General features: G+C 43.2%; 1 protein-coding gene across 1 annotated transcript in view; it reads right to left on the bottom strand.

Annotated features, from left to right (window-relative positions):
• LOC306771498 (uncharacterized protein) overlaps positions 1-16,489 on the bottom strand; it is a gene marked incomplete at both ends in the record, with an annotated part of 143,796 nt that overhangs the window by 107,731 nt on the left and 19,576 nt on the right. Inside the window, 5 exons of the mRNA XM_079260664.1 lie at positions 5,332-5,672; positions 5,849-5,923; positions 6,008-6,177; positions 6,292-6,449; positions 6,516-6,704. Of these exons, the coding sequence (XP_079116790.1) occupies positions 5,332-5,672; positions 5,849-5,923; positions 6,008-6,177; positions 6,292-6,449; positions 6,516-6,704 (933 nt within the window). The remainder of the gene's footprint in view (positions 1-5,331; positions 5,673-5,848; positions 5,924-6,007; positions 6,178-6,291; positions 6,450-6,515; positions 6,705-16,489) is intronic.

The following is a 16,489-nucleotide window of genomic DNA, read 5'->3' as shown; positions in this document are numbered from 1 at the left end:
ATGAGAATACATGGAGAACGTGGAGGATATGTGGAACATGTAGAACATGGAGGGCATGTAGAACATGTAGAACATGGAGGACATGGAGAACACGGAGAACATGGAGGGCATGTAGAACATGGAGGATATGAAGAACATGGAGAACATGAAGGCCATGTAGAACATGGAGCACATGGAGGATATGTAGAACATGTAGGACATGGAGGACATGTAGAACGGGGAGGACATGTAGGACAGGGAGGACATGTAGGACATGTAGAACATGGAGGACATGTAGAACATGGAGGACATGGAGGACATGTAGGACATGGAGGACATGTAGAACATGGAGGGCATGTAGAACATGTAGAACATGGAGGACATGTAGAATATGGAGGACATGTAGGACATGGAGGAGATGTAGAACATGGAGGACATGTAGGACATGTAGGACATGGAGGACATGTAGAACATGGATGACATGTAGAACATGGACATGTAGGACAAGGAGGACATGTAGGACAAGGAGGACATGTAGAACATGGAGGGCATGTAGAACATGGAGAACATGGAGGGCATGTAGAACATGGAGAACATGGAGGGCATGGAGGATATGTAGAACATGGAGTATATGGAGAACATTGAGAACATGGAGGACATGTAGAACATGGATGACATGTAGAACATGTAGAACATGGACATGTAGGACATGGAGGACATGTAGAACATGGAGGACATGTAGAACATGGAGGACATGTAGAACATGGAGGACATGTAGAACAGGGAGGACATGGAGGACATGTAGGACATGTAGGACATGTAGAACATGGAGGACATGTAGGACATGGAGGACATGTAGAACATGGAGGGCACGTAGAACATGTAGAACATGGAGGACATGTAGAATATGGAGGACATGTAGGACATGGAGGACATGTAGAACATGTAGGACATGGAGGACATGTAGAACATGGATGACATGTAGAACATGGATGACATGTAGAACATGTAGAACATGGACATGTAGCACAAGGAGGACATGTAGAACATGGAGGACATGGAGGACATGTAGAACATGGAGGACATGTAGAACATGGAGGGCACGTAGAACATGGAGGACATGTAGAACATGGAGGACATGTAGAACATGGAGGGCACGTAGAACATGGAGGACATGTAGGACATGGAGGACATGTAGAACATGGAGGGCACGTAGAACATGGAGGACATGTAGAACATGGATGACATGTAGAACATGTAGAACAAGTAGGACATGTAGGACAAGGAGGACATGGAGGGCATGTAGAACATGGAGAACATGGAGGGCATGTAGAACATGGAGAACATGGAGGACATGGAGGATATGTAGAACATGTCGAACATGGAGTATATGTAGAACATGGAGGACATGAAGAAAATGTAAGAGACTGACAACATGGAGGACATGTAGAACATGGAGGGCATGGAGGGCATGTAGAACATGGAGGACATGGAGGGCATGTAGAACATGGAGGACATGTAGAACATGTAGAACATGGAGAACATGGAGGACATGTAGAACATGTAGAACATGGAGAACATGGAGGACATGTAGAACATGTAGAACATGGAGGGCATGTAGAACATGGAGAACACGGAGGACATGTGGAACAAGGAGAACATGGAGGACATGTAGAACATGGAGGACATGGAGGGTATGTAGAACATGGAGGGCATGTAGAACATGGAGGACATGTAGGACATGGAGGACATGGAGGGCATGTAGAACATGGAGGACATGTAGAACATGGAGGGCATGTAGAAGATGGAGGACATGTAGAACATGTAGAAAATGAAAGAGACTGACAACACGGAGAACATGTAGCACATAGACATTTAGAACATGGAAGAAACCGACAACATGGGGAACATGTAGAACATGGAGAAAATGTAAGACACCGACAACACGGAGAACATGAACATGGAGAACATGGAGGACATGTAGAACAAGGAGAACATGGAGGACATGGAGGACATGGAGGGCATGTAGAACATGGAGGACATGTAGAACATGTAGAAAATGAAAGAGACTGACAACATAGAACATGGAAGAAATCGACAACATGGAGAACATGTAGAACATGGAGGACATGTAGAACATGGAGGGCATGTAGAAGATGGAGGACATGTAGAACATGTAGAAAATGAAAGAGACTGACAACACGGAGAACATGTAGAACATAGACATTTAGAACATGGAAGAAACCGACAACATGGGGAACATGTAGAACATGGAGAAAATGTAAGACACCGACAACACGGAGAACATGAACATGGAGAACATGGAGGACATGGAGAACACGGAGAACATGGAGGGCATGTAGAACATGGAGGATATGAAGAACATGGAGAACATGAAGGCCATGTAGAACATGGAGCACATGGAGGATATGTAGAACATGTAGGACATGGAGGACATGTAGAACGGGGAGGACATGTAGGACAGGGAGGACATGTAGGACATGTAGAACATGGAGGACATGTAGAACATGGAGGACATGGAGGACATGTAGGACATGGAGGACATGTAGAACATGGAGGGCATGTAGAACATGTAGAACATGGAGGACATGTAGAATATGGAGGACATGTAGGACATGGAGGAGATGTAGAACATGGAGGACATGTAGGACATGGAGGACATGTAGGACATGGAGGACATGTAGAACATGGAGGGCACGTAGAACATGGATGACATGTAGAACATGGATGACATGTAGAACATGGATGACATGTAGAACATGTAGAACATGGACATGTAGGACAAGGAGGACATGTAGAACATGGAGAACATGGAGGGCATGTAGAACATGGAGAACATGGAGGGCATGTAGAACATGGAGAACATGGAGGACATGGAGGATATGTAGAACATGGAGTATATGGAGAACATTGAGAACATGGAGGACATGTAGAACATGGATGACATGTAGAACATGGACATGTAGGACATGTAGAACATGGAGGACATGTAGGACATGGAGGACATGTAGAACATGGAGGACATGTAGAACATGGAGGACATGTAGAACAGGGAGGACATGTAGGACATGGAGGACATGTAGGACATGTAGAACATTGAGGACATGTAGGACATTGAGGACATGTAGAACATGGAGGACATGTAGGACATGGAGGACATGTAGAACATGGAGGACATGTAGAACATGGAGGACATGTAGAACAGGGAGGACATGTAGGACATGGAGGACATGTAGGACATGTAGAACATGGAGGACATGTAGGACATTGAGGACATGTAGAACATGGAGGGCACGTAGAACATGTAGAACATGGAGGACATGTAGAATATGGAGGACATGTAGGACATGGAGGACATGTAGAACATGTAGAACAGGGAGGACATGTAGGACATGTAGAACATGTAGGACATGGAGGACATGTAGAACATGGATGACATGTAGAACATGGATGACATGTAGAACATGTAGAACATGGACATGTAGCACAAGGAGGACATGTAGAACATGGAGGACATGTAGAACATGGAGGACATGTAGAACATGGAGGGCACGTAGAACATGGAGGACATGTAGAACATGGAGGACATGTAGAACATGGAGGGCACGTAGAACATGGAGGACATGTAGGACATGGAGGACATGTAGAACATGGAGGGCACGTAGAACATGGAGGACATGTAGAACATGGATGACATGTAGAACATGTAGAACAAGTAGGACATGTAGGACAAGGAGGACATGGAGGGCATGTAGAACATGGAGAACATGGAGGGCATGTAGAACATGGAGAACATGGAGGACATGAAGGATATGTAGAACATGTCGAACATGGAGTATATGTAGAACATGGAGGACATGAAGAAAATGTAAGAGACTGACAACATGGAGGACATGTAGAACATGGAGGGCATGGAGGGCATGTAGAACATGGAGGACATGTAGAACATGTAGAACATGGAGAACATGGAGGACATGTAGAACATGTAGAACATGGAGGGCATGTAGAACATGGAGAACACGGAGGACATGTAGAACAAGGAGAACATGGAGGACATGTAGAACATGGAGGACATGGAGGGTATGTAGAACATGGAGGACATGTAGGACATGGAGGACATGGAGGGCATGTAGAACATGGAGGACATGTAGAACATGGAGGGCATGTAGAAGATGGAGGACATGTAGAACATGTAGAAAATGAAAGAGACTGACAACACGGAGAACATGTAGAACATAGACATTTAGAACATGGAAGAAACCGACAACATGGGGAACATGTAGAACATGGAGAAAATGGAAGACACCGACAACACGGAGAACATGAACATGGAGAACATGGAGGACATGTAGAACAAGGAGAACATGGAGGACATGGAGGGCATGTAGAACATGGAGGACATGTAGAACATGTAGAAAATGAAAGAGACTGACAACATAGAACATGGAAGAAATCGACAACATGGAGAACATGTAGAACATGGAGAAAATGGAAGACACCGACAACATGGAGAACATGAACATGGAGAACATGGAGAACATGTAGAACATAGAGGACATTTAGAACATGGAAGAAACCGACAACATGGTGAACATGTAGAAAATGGAAGAGACTGAGAACATGGAGAAATGTAGAACATGTAGAACATGTAGAAAATGGAGGAGACTGAGAACATGGAGAAATGTAGAACATGTAGAACATGTAGAAAATGGAGGAGACTGACAACATGGAGAACATGGAGAACATGTAGAAAAAGAAGGAGACCGACAACATGGAGAACATGGAGGACACCGGCAAACATGTAAAACATGGAGAACATGTAAAAAATGGAGGACACCGACAACATGGAGAACATGGAGGACACCGACGAACATGGAAAACATGGTATAACATGTAAAAAATGGAGGACACCGACAACATGGAGAACATGGAGGACACCGGCAAACATGTAAAACATGGAGAACATGTAAAAAATGGAGGACACCGACAACATGGAGAACATGGAGGACACCGACAACATGGAAAACATGGACAACATGGATAACGTGGAGGACACATAACATGGAGAACATGGAGAACATGGAGAACGTGGAGGACACAGACAACATGGAGAACGTGGAGGACACACATAACATGGAGAACATGAACAACATGGAGAACGTGGAGGACACAGACAACATGGAGAACATGGAGAACATGGAGAACGTGGAGGACACAGACAACATGGAGAACATGTAGAACATGTAAGACATGAGAAACAGAGCAGCTTTGGTGGAACCAGAATCACATCCAGGATCATATCCTGGATGTGATTAATCCAGGTTAACTCACCTGAGTCTCTCTCTTGCTCTCTGTTTCTGTCTTCAATGGCTGGAACTCCCTCCTCTTGCCCTCTTCCTGCTCCTGCAGCCTCCTCTTGCCCTCTTCCTGCTCCTGCAGCCTCCTCTTGCCCTCTTCCTGCTCCTGCAGCCTCCTCTTGCCCTCTTCCTGCTCCTGCAGCCTCCTCTCCCTCAGCTTCTCCTTTGCCACCTTGTTTTCCTTGTCCTCACTTCTCTGCAGGAACTCCTGAAGCTGCTGCAGCTCTGGAAGGGAAGAAGAAGACATCTGCAGGTTGGGTGTAGATCCGAAGGAGTAGTAGCAGTAGAAGCCGGACATCGGCTCCAGTGTTAAAGCTGAATGCACATCATGCTGCGTTCAGGTGCAGCTGTGTGTGTGTGTGTGTGTGTGTGTGTGTGTGTGTGTGTGTGTGTGTGTGTGTGTGTGTGTGTGCTTTCAGTGGGAGCTTCTGTCCTGTCCATCAGTCAGTGGTCATTATCAGCTGATTGTGCGTTTCAGTCTGATTGGTTACCTCGTCTCAGAGTCTCTGAGGCCTGATGGCTGTCCTCTAGAAGTCTGTCCTTCTCCAACAAGAGTCCTTGCAGTTCTGAAAAACAAGCATCCATCATCTGATCAGGATTTATCATCATCACCTGCTGATCTACAGGCTCTGCCCTACCTTCCTCCTCACCTGACACTTGCTTCTCCAGCTGTCTCCTCCTCTCCTCCTCTGATCTCTCCATCTCCTCTAGCCTCCTCCATAGAGCCCCGCCCTCTGACTCAAGCTCCGCCCCCAGAGTCTGCAGCTGGCAGCTGAACGCTGATCTCTGATTGGCCAGTTCCTGTCTTAGCTGCTCACACCTATCCACAGGTTAACAGACACAAACATGGTTTACAGTCAACTAAGTATGGATCAGGGAGACCTTAAGGGAGACGATGTTGATCAGAGTATCGATCAGAGGCAGTATTGATCACCTGTGAGCCAGCTCTTCCTTCATCACCCTCTTCTCTCTCTGCAGTTCTTGGATCTGTTTGGACTTCTGAGCGGATCTTTGGAGCGCCACTTCGCTCTCCTTCTTCAACTCCTTCATGGTGTCGTGAAAAACACTGCTGGTAACCCGTCCCTTCTCCTCCTGAAATGACCAACCAATCAATCAATAAATATGGACCGATTAACTTGATAAACCTCATTCATTCACGATCCAGAGAGACAGAACCTTCAATTCCTGTTTCAGATGCTCCACTTCCTGTGTCAGACTGCTGAGGTAGCTGTTCTTCTCTGATTGCATCTCTAGGTCCTGGAGGCGGGACTTTGCTGTGCTGACCTGTTCTGATAGGCTGTTGGACTTGTCAGTCTGCTGCCGGAGCTCCGCCTTTAGACCCGTCACCTGGAGGTTGAACATCTGATTAGAAGCTGCAGAGCGCTTCAGTTAGAGCAGCGACATTTGCAGAGACGTTCATAGAAGGAATGGAAAGCTGAAGTCTCGTTCATGGTGGTTCTTAGTGGTTTCTGGTGGTTCATAGTGGTTCATGGTGGTTCTACAGAGGTATGTAGTGGTTCATTGAGGTTCATAGCAGTTCATGTTGTTTTGTAGCGGTTCACAGTGGTTCCTAGTGGTTCCTGGTGGTTCATGATGGTTTGTAGTGGTTCATGGTGTTTCGTAGTGGTTCATGGTGGTTTGTAGTGATTCATGGTGGTTTGTAGTGGTTCATGGTGTTTCGTAGTGGTTCATGGTGGTTTGTAGTGGTTCATGGTGGTTTGTAGTGGTTCATGGTGGTTTGTAGTGGTTCATGGTGGTTTGTAGTGGTTCATGGTGGTTTGTAGTGATTCATGGTGCTTTGTAGTGGTTCATGGTGTTTCGTAGTGGATCATGGTGTTTCGTAGTGGTTCATGGTGGTTTGTAGTGGTTCATGGTGGTTTGTAGTGATTCATGGTGGTTTGTAGTGGTTCATGGTGGTTTGTAGCGATTCATGGTGCTTTGTAGTGGTTCATGGTGGTTTGTAGTGGTTCATGGTGTTTCATAGTGGTTCATGGTGTTTCGTAGTGGTTCATGGTGGTTTGTAGTGGTTCATGGTGGTTTGTAGTGATTCATGGTGGTTTGTAGTGATTCATGGTGCTTTGTAGTGGTTCATGGTGGTTTGTAGTGATTCATGGTGCTTTGTAGTGGTTCATGGTGGTTTGTAGTGATTCATGGTGGTTTGTAGTGGTTCATGGTGGTTTGTAGTGATTCATGATGTTTCGTAGTGGTTCATGGTGGTTCCTAGTGGTTCATGGTGGTTCCTAGTGGTTCCTGGTGGTTCATGGTGTTTCGTAGTGGTTCATGGTGTTTCGTAGTGGTTCATGGTGGTTTGTAGTGGTTCATGGTGGTTTGTAGTGATTCATGGTGGTTTGTAGTGATTCATGGTGCTTTGTAGTGGTTCATGGTGGTTTGTAGTGATTCATGGTGGTTTGTAGTGGTTCATGGTGGTTTGTAGTGATTCATGGTGGTTTGTAGTGGTTCATGGTGGTTTGTAGTGATTCATGATGTTTCGTAGTGGTTCATGGTGGTTTGTAGTGATTCATGGTGCTTTGTAGTGATTCATGGTGCTTTGTAGTGGTTCATGGTGGTTTGTAGTGATTCATGGTGCTTTGTAGTGATTCATGGTGCTTTGTAGTGGTTCATGGTGGTTTGTAGTGATTCATGGTGCTTTGTAGTGGTTCATGGTGGTTTGTAGTGATTCATGGTGGTTTGTAGTGATTCATGATGTTTCGTAGTGGTTCATGGTGGTTTTTAGTGATTCATGGTGCTTTGTAGTGGTTCATGGTGGTTTGTAGTGATTCATGGTGCTTTGTAGTGGTTCATGGTGGTTTGTAGTGATTCATGGTGGTTTGTAGTGATTCATGATGTTTCGTAGTGGTTCATGGTGGTTTTTAGTGATTCATGGTGCTTTGTAGTGGTTCATGGTGGTTTGTAGTGGTTCATGGTGGTTTGTAGTGGTTCATGGTGGTTTGTAGTGGTTCATGGTGTTTCGTAGTGGTTCATGGTGGTTTGTAGTGGTTCATGGTGGTTTGTAGTGATTCATGGTGCTTTGTAGTGGTTCATGGTGGTTTGTAGTGGTTCATGGTGGTTTGTGGTGATTCATGGTGGTTTGTAGTGGTTCATGGTGGTTTGTAGTGATTCATGGTGGTTTGTAGTGATTCATGGTGCTTTGTAGTGGTTCATGGTGGTTTGTAGTGGTTCATGGTGGTTTGTAGTGATTCATGGTGGTTTGTAGTGATTCATGGTGCTTTGTAGTGGTTCATGATGTTTCGTAGTGGTTCATTGTGGTTTATAGTGGGCCATGGTGGTTTGTAGTTGTTCATGGTTCTGTGTCTCCACCGCTTAATCTGGGTGTTTTGGAAATATTTTCTTTTGTAAGCGGTTGAAATGAAGACATTTATTGTGTAAGTCATTAGCTGAATATTCTGCAACAAATGACGTCAGCTGTGTTCTTTCATTTGGCTAGTTTTAGTTAATTAGTTGCGTAATTAACTACTAGTGGTAGTTTAGACCAGGCATGGGCAAACTACGGCCCCGGGGCCACAACGTTTTAATCCGGCCCGCCGAACTTGAAAAAATTAAATGAATAAACCTTGTTAATGTTTTATTTTCCCTAAATTCGGATGTTTTCCCACTAGATGGCACACTGTATATTGGCTGTAGGCGTAGGCCTATTACTTCACGTTTGCACTTTACCTTCTGACCCATCAGCCCTTCTGTAAAGATGAGTGGACCTAAGAAACGGAAAGTGGACAAAGAATGTCGAGTGTTCAATAAGGAGTGGACAACTAAATATTTTTTCACTGAACACCAATCATCTGCTGTTTGCCTCATATGCCAAGAAACTGTGGCGGTTTTTAAAGAGTATAATACTAGCCGTCACTTTGCCACAAAGCATGCTAACTATGCTAGCAAGCTGTCAACAAAAGAATGGGAAGCTGCTGCTCAGAAGTTGGCAGCTAATTTAAAAGCTCAACAAAGTTTTTTTCACCGTCAAACTGCCATTCAAGAGTCAAGTACCAAGGCCAGTTTTATGCTTTCATTCAAAATAGCAAAGGCCAGCAAACCTCTGTCTGAGGGCGAGTTTTTAAAAGAATGCATGGTGGAGACAGCAGGTATTTTGTGCCCGAAGAGCAAAGACAAATTTGAGAAAATCAGCTTATCACAGCGGACAGTGACTCGCCGCGTGGAACTAATAGATGGAGATATCACCAGCAGCTTAAATAAAAAGACGGAGTCGTTCACGTTTTATTCTTTAGCACTGGATGAAAGCAATGATGTCAAAGACACTGCTCAGCTCCTCATTTTTATCCGAGGTATCAACGACACGTTTCAAATAACGCAGGAATTTTTGACAATGGAGTCTCTGAAAGGACAAACACGGGGAGAAGACTTGTTTGATCAGGTGTCTGCTGCTTCCTTGGAGTAAGCTTGTCAACGTCACCACAGACGGATCTCCAAATTTAACAGGGTAAAACGTTGGCCTGCTGAGGAGAATCCAGAATAAAGTGAAAGATGAAAACCCTGACCAGGATGTCATTTTCCTCCACTGCATCATCCACCAGGAATCTCTCTGTAAATCGGTATTACAGCTGAATCATGTTGTGAATCCTGTCGTGAAACTCGTCAACTTCATACGCGCAAGGGGACTTCAGCACCGTCAGTTTATTGTGTTCCTGGAGGGAACTGATGCGGATCACCAGGACCTGCTGTATCATTCCCGTGTCTGCTGGTTGAGTTTGGGCAAAGTGTTTCAACGCGTGTGGGAGCTCAAAGAGGAAATTGGCGTGTTTTTGGAGCGACTGGGGAAGGCTGATGAATTTCCTGAGCTGAGCAACAATAGCTGGATTTGTGGCTTTGCATTCGCTACAGACACACAAAACTGCAGGGGAAGGATCAGTTTGTGCACGACATGTACACAAACGTGAAAGCCTTCAAATCCAAGCTGGCTTTATTCTCCAGGCAAATTTTGAACAAGTCATTCACTCATTTTCCTACACTAGCCATGCTGAAAGAGGCCGGAGCAAAAGTGAAGAAATACAGTGAGTCACTGGATGCACTGCACGGAGAATTCTGCCGTCGCTTCTCGGATTTCCACAAAATTGACAAGTCACTTCAGTTGGTGGCCTGTCCTCTGTCACAAGACCCCGAAACAGCTCCAGAGGAGCTGCAGCTCGAACTGATCGACCTTCAGTCCGACCCAGTCTCAAAAGAGAAGTTCAACTCTCTGAAACTAAATGACTTCTATGTGTCACTCAGCACAGCAGCGTTTCCAAGGCTCCGGCGGACAGCGCAGAAGATGCTGGCGTTGTTCGGCTCGACCTACGTGTGTGAACAGACCTTCAGCATCATGAACATCAACAAAGCCAGCCACAGATCCAAGTTAACAGACCAACACCTCAGATCCATTCTGAGAATCTCCACAACAAAACTAACTCCAGACTTTGATGCGCTGGCTAAAAAAGGAGACCAACAACACTGTTCCCATTAAAGTGGAAAGTGTCTCCCTGATGCGCACGCAGATAACGCCGCTCCACAGACTTACTTGCTGCCACTGTTTCCTCCTTGCACTGTTCCTTGTTGACTTTTAGCACCGGGGAAACAAACTGAATGGAAGAAGGAGGACAAGTACATCTGCATCTGCTACCGTTTTGGAAAAAAAAAAAAAAAAAAAGTCAGGAGGAGAGTGGTGATATCCTGAAGGATTACAGAACTTTCAGTGCTTTAAATAGAAATGGTTATTAATTTTTAAAAAGGCACATTTTATTCATTTGATTTTCAGTGTTTTAAGACTCATTCCAAAGTCAGAAATTTTGTTGTAATGTTTTTCTTCATTTTCATTTGAAATTAAAGCACATGTTTTCTCCATATCCCAAGATGTGTATTTTTTCTCCAATGAGGTGAGGTTACCAAAGCACTCCATCCATCTGCTCCTAGTCCGGCCCCTTTGTCAAATGTTAGAACCCATTGTGGCCCACGAATCAAAAAGTTTGCCCATCCCTGGTTTAGACTGTAGTTAGCTAACAGGAGCTAGACTCCGGTCTCAGTAGACGCTGCCGCAACCGCTGTATTAGTCCAGGGTTCTTACACTTTTTCACCAGTGATTTTCCTTGACTTTTATATGACTTCTCCAAAACTTTTTACGGAATTTCCATGATCAACAAAAACTGATTACCATAACAATATGTAAGATAGAGCCTAAATATTGCCCCTTCCGGTAGGAACCATGAGACCTAAGCACTGATCACTAAAAAATACACGCAATAGGAGATGAAAAAGATGCTTGATCATAAGAGGTCAGTGCTTTGGGCCCATGGGGCCCGACTGAAGAAAGGCTGTATTAGGGCCAAGTCTGAGATGTACAGTATGGTGACTGTAAAACCTAAAAACACCAGACAAGTGCACAATACATTTTAATTTCACATTATGCATGTGTAAATGCACAATAAATCTGTGGAGTACAAGTCTTTGTATTCACCTTCAAAACAATTACAGAAAACTTGAAATAAAATTCTTCCAATGTGAGCTCTTCCTAAAAAACTATACTTTAGGGCCCATAGTACCTCCGCTTTAAGCACTTCATTATTGGCAGAAACGGTGATAGTTGCCTGCTTTGTTGCTGTGTAAACTGAAGAACAGCTTCTGGATGTCCCAGCTTTCATAAAATCACTTAGTGTTACTGCGCTGTTAGCACTTGCAGCTACAGCTTGGTGTTTCTTTCCTTTCAAGTGGCTCATGAGCGCTGATTTGCCTATATTTGATATATTGATTTAACACAAAATTTACATCTGGCACATCTCGTGTCAGTGTCCCTATCGAGCCACAGATTATATTGTTCTTTTGAAAGCCACGTTATTAAAATGTCATTTTCCTGGCGTGCGGTCGCGGTCACCTTTTCCGTTTACTGAACTTAGGCCGGTCTCCCCTACAAGTGTGGGTGTGCTTTCAATCCAAAGGCGCATGAACGCCGCCAAATTGAATAAACCCTTTCACCACCAAAAACTTGTGACGATCCGAGGCAATTTGCATTTTATTGCGACACATACATTTTATTTGGATATTTAATTAAACATTATATATTTCCATGACTTTTCCAAGACTTCTGACAAAATAGATATTTTTAATAACTTTTCCAGGGCCTGGAAATTGTATTTTAAAATTCCATAACTTTTCCAGGTTTTTCATGACTGTATGAACCCTGATTAATCACTAATTTATCGCCATTATCCGTTTTTTGCTTCCATTTAAACATTTTTTTCCCCTCCCTGAGCAGTCACCTTATTGTGGAGGAGGGGTTTGTTTATGTCCCATGTAGGGTCACCCAAGGCAAACAGGTGTCCAACAGACCAAGTGCGGCTCACAGATCTCTATGACGACGACAAACATGGGCATAATTGTTTCCTTGCCTGGACGCGGGTTACCGGGGACCCCCCTCTGGAGCCAGGCCTGGGGGTGGGGCCCAAAAGCAAGTGTCTGGTGGCTGGGCCTTCGCCCATGGGGCCTGGTCGGGACTCTGCGCCGGTCTATCATGGTGAAGAAGGAGCCGAGTCAGAAGGCGAAGCTCTCGATTTACCAGTCGATCTACGTTCCTACCCTCACCTATGGTCATGAGCTGTGGGTCGTGACCGAAAGAAGGAGATCTCGTATACAGGCGGCTGAAATGAGTTTCCTCCGCAGGGTGGCCGGGCTCTCCCTTAGAGATAGGGTGAGGAGCTCGGTCATCCGGGAGGAGATCAGAGTAGAGCCGCTGCTCCTCCGCATCGAGAGGAACCAGTTGAGGTGGCTCGGGCATCTGGTCAGGATGCCTCCTGGACCTCCCTGGTGAGGTGCTCCAGGCACGTCCCTCTGGGAGGAGACCCCAGGGAAGACCCAGGACACGCTGGAGGGATTATATCTCTCGGCTGGCCTGGGTCTGCTTTGAAGAACAGTGTAGTGTATTATAGAAAGGTGTAGTACAGTGTAGTATACAAAGGTGTATTACAGTGTAGTATAGAATGGTGTAGTACAGTGTAGTATAGAATGGTGTAGTACAGTGTAGTATAGAATGGTGCAGTACAGTGTAGTATAGAATGGTGTAGTACAGTGTGGTATAGAATGATGTAGTACAGCGTGGTATAGAATGGTGTAGTACAGTATGGTATAGAATGATGTAGTACAGTGTAGTGTAGTATACAATAGTGTAGTACAGTGCAGTGTATTATAGAATAGTGTAGTACAGTGTAGTATAGAATGGTGTAGTACAGTGTAGTACAGAATGGTGTAGTACAGTGTAGTACAGAATGGTGTAGTACAGTGTAGTACAGAATGGTGTAGTACAGTAGTATAGAATGGTGTAGTACAGTGTAGTACAGAATGGTGTAGTACAGTAGTATAGAATGGTGTAGTACAGTATAGTATAGATTGGTGTATTACAGTGTATTACAGATTGGTGTAATACAGTGTATTACAGATTGGTGTATTACAGTGTACTATAGAATGGTGTTGTACAGTGTGGTATAGAATGATGTCGAACAGTGTGGTGTAGAATAGTGTAAAGTGTAGTGTAGAATGGTGTAGTACAGTGTAGTATAGAATGGTGTCGTACAGTCTAGTATAGAATGGTGTAGCAGTGTAGTATAGAATGATGTAGTACAGTGTAGTATAGAATGGTGTAGTACAGCAGTATAGAATGGTGTAGCACAGTGTAGTATTGAATGGTGTAGTGCAGTATAGTAGAGTGTAGTATAGAATGGTGTAGTACAGCAGTATAGAATGGTGTAGTACAGTGTAGTATAGAATGGTGTAGTACAGTATAGTAGAGAGTAGTATAGAATAGTGTAGTACAGTAGTACAGAACGGTGTAGTACAGCGTAGTATAGAATAGTGTAGTACAGGGTAGTATTGAATGATGTAGTACAGTATAGTATTGAATGATGTAGTATAGTATAGTACAATGTAGTATAGAATGGTGTAGTACAGCGTAGTATAGAATGGTGTAGTACAGTATAGTAGAGTGTAGTATAGAATGGTGTAGTACAGTAGTACAGAATGGTGTAATAGAGTAGTACAGAATGATGTAGTACAGTGTAGTATAGAATTGTGTAGTACAGTGTAGTATAAAATGGTGTAGTACAGTGTAGTATAGAATGGTGTAGTACAGTGTAGTATAGAATGGTGTAGTACAGTAGTATAGAATGGTGTAGTACAGTATAGTAGAATGAAGTATAGAATGGTGTAGTACAGTGTAGTATAGAATGGTGTAGTACAGTAGTATAGAATGGTGTAGTACAGTGTAGTATAGAATGGTGTAGTACAGTGTAGTATAGAATGGTGTAGTACAGTGTAGTATTGAATGGTGTAGTACAGTATAGTAGAGTGTAGTATAGAATGGTGTAGTACAGTGTAGTATAGAATGATGTAGTACAGTGTAGTATAGAATGGTGCAGTACAGTGTAGTATAGAATGATGCAGTACAGTGTAGTATAGAATGTTGTAGAGTGTAGTATAGAATGGTGTAGTACAAAACGGTGTAGTTCAGAATGGTGTAGTACAGTGTAGTATAGAATGGTGCAGTACAGTGTAGTATAGAATGATGTAGTACAGTGTAGTATAGAATGATGTAGTACAGTGTAGTATAGAATGGTGCAGTACAGTGTAGTATAGAATGGTGCAGTACAGTGTAGTATAGAATGGTGCAGTACAGTGTAGTATAGAATGATGTAGTACAGTGTAGTATAGAATGATGCAGTACAGTGTAGTATAGAATGATGCAGTACAGTGTAGTATAGAATGATGCAGTACAGTGTAGTACAGAATGATGCAGTACAGTGTAGTATAGAATGATGCAGTACAGTGTAGTATAGAATGATGTAGTACAGTGTAGTATAGAATGATGTAGTACAGTGTAGTATAGAATGGTGCAGTACAGTGTAGTATAGAATGGTGCAGTACAGTGTAGTATAGAATGATGCAGTACAGTGTAGTATAGAATGATGTAGTACAGTGTAGTATAGAATGATGTAGTACAGTGTAGTATAGAATGATGCAGTACAGTGTAGTATAGAATGATGCAGTACAGTGTAGTATAGAATGATGTAGTACAGTGTAGTATAGAATGATGCAGTACAGTGTAGTATAGAATGATGCAGTACAGTGTAGTATAGAATGATGTAGTACAGTGTAGTATAGAATGATGTAGTACAGTGTAGTATAGAATGGTGCAGTACAGTGTAGTATAGAATGATGCAGTACAGTGTAGTATAGAATGATGTAGTACAGTGTAGTATAGAATGATGTAGTACAGTGTAGTATAGAATGGTGTAGTACAGTGTAGTATAGAATGATGTAGTACAGTGTAGTATAGAATGGTGCAGTACAGTGTAGTATAGAATGTTGTAGAGTGTAGTATAGAATGGTGTAGTACAAAACGGTGTAGTTCAGAATGGTGTAGTACAGTGTAGTATAGAATGGTGTAGTACAGTGTAGTATAGAATGATGCAGTACAGTGTAGTATAGAATGATGTAGTACAGTGTAGTATAGAATGATGTAGTACAGTGTAGTATAGAATGATGTAGTACAGTGTAGTATAGAATGATGCAGTACAGTGTAGTATAGAATGATGTAGTACAGTGTAGTATAGAATGATGTAGTACAGTGTAGTATAGAATGATGTAGTACAGTGTAGTATAGAATGGTGCAGTACAGTGTAGTATAGAATGGTGCAGTACAGTGTAGTATAGAATGGTGTAGTACAGTGTAGTATAGAATGATGTAGTACAGTGTAGTATAGAATGATGTAGTACAGTGTAGTATAGAATGGTGCAGTACAGTGTAGTATAGAATGGTGCAGTACAGTGTAGTATAGAATGATGTAGTACAGTGTAGTATAGAATGGTGCAGTACAGTGTAGTATAGAATGATGCAGTACAGTGTAGTATAGAATGATGCAGTACAGTAGTATAGAATGGTGCAGTACAGTGTAGTATAGAATGGTGCAGTACAGTGTAGTATAGAATGATGCAGTACAGTGTAGTATAGAATGGTGTAGTACAGTGTAGTATAGAATGATGCAGTACAGTGTAGTATAGAATGATGTAGTACAGTGTAGTATAGAATGATGTAGTACAGTGTAGTATAGAATGATGTAGTACAGTGTAGTATAGAATGATGTAGT

The sequence above is a fragment of the Telmatherina bonti genome (genome assembly GCF_933228915.1).
Source record: "Telmatherina bonti genome assembly, chromosome: 21".
NCBI lineage: Eukaryota > Metazoa > Chordata > Actinopteri > Atheriniformes > Telmatherinidae > Telmatherina > Telmatherina bonti.
This window is presented reverse-complemented; position numbering and strand designations above follow the sequence as displayed.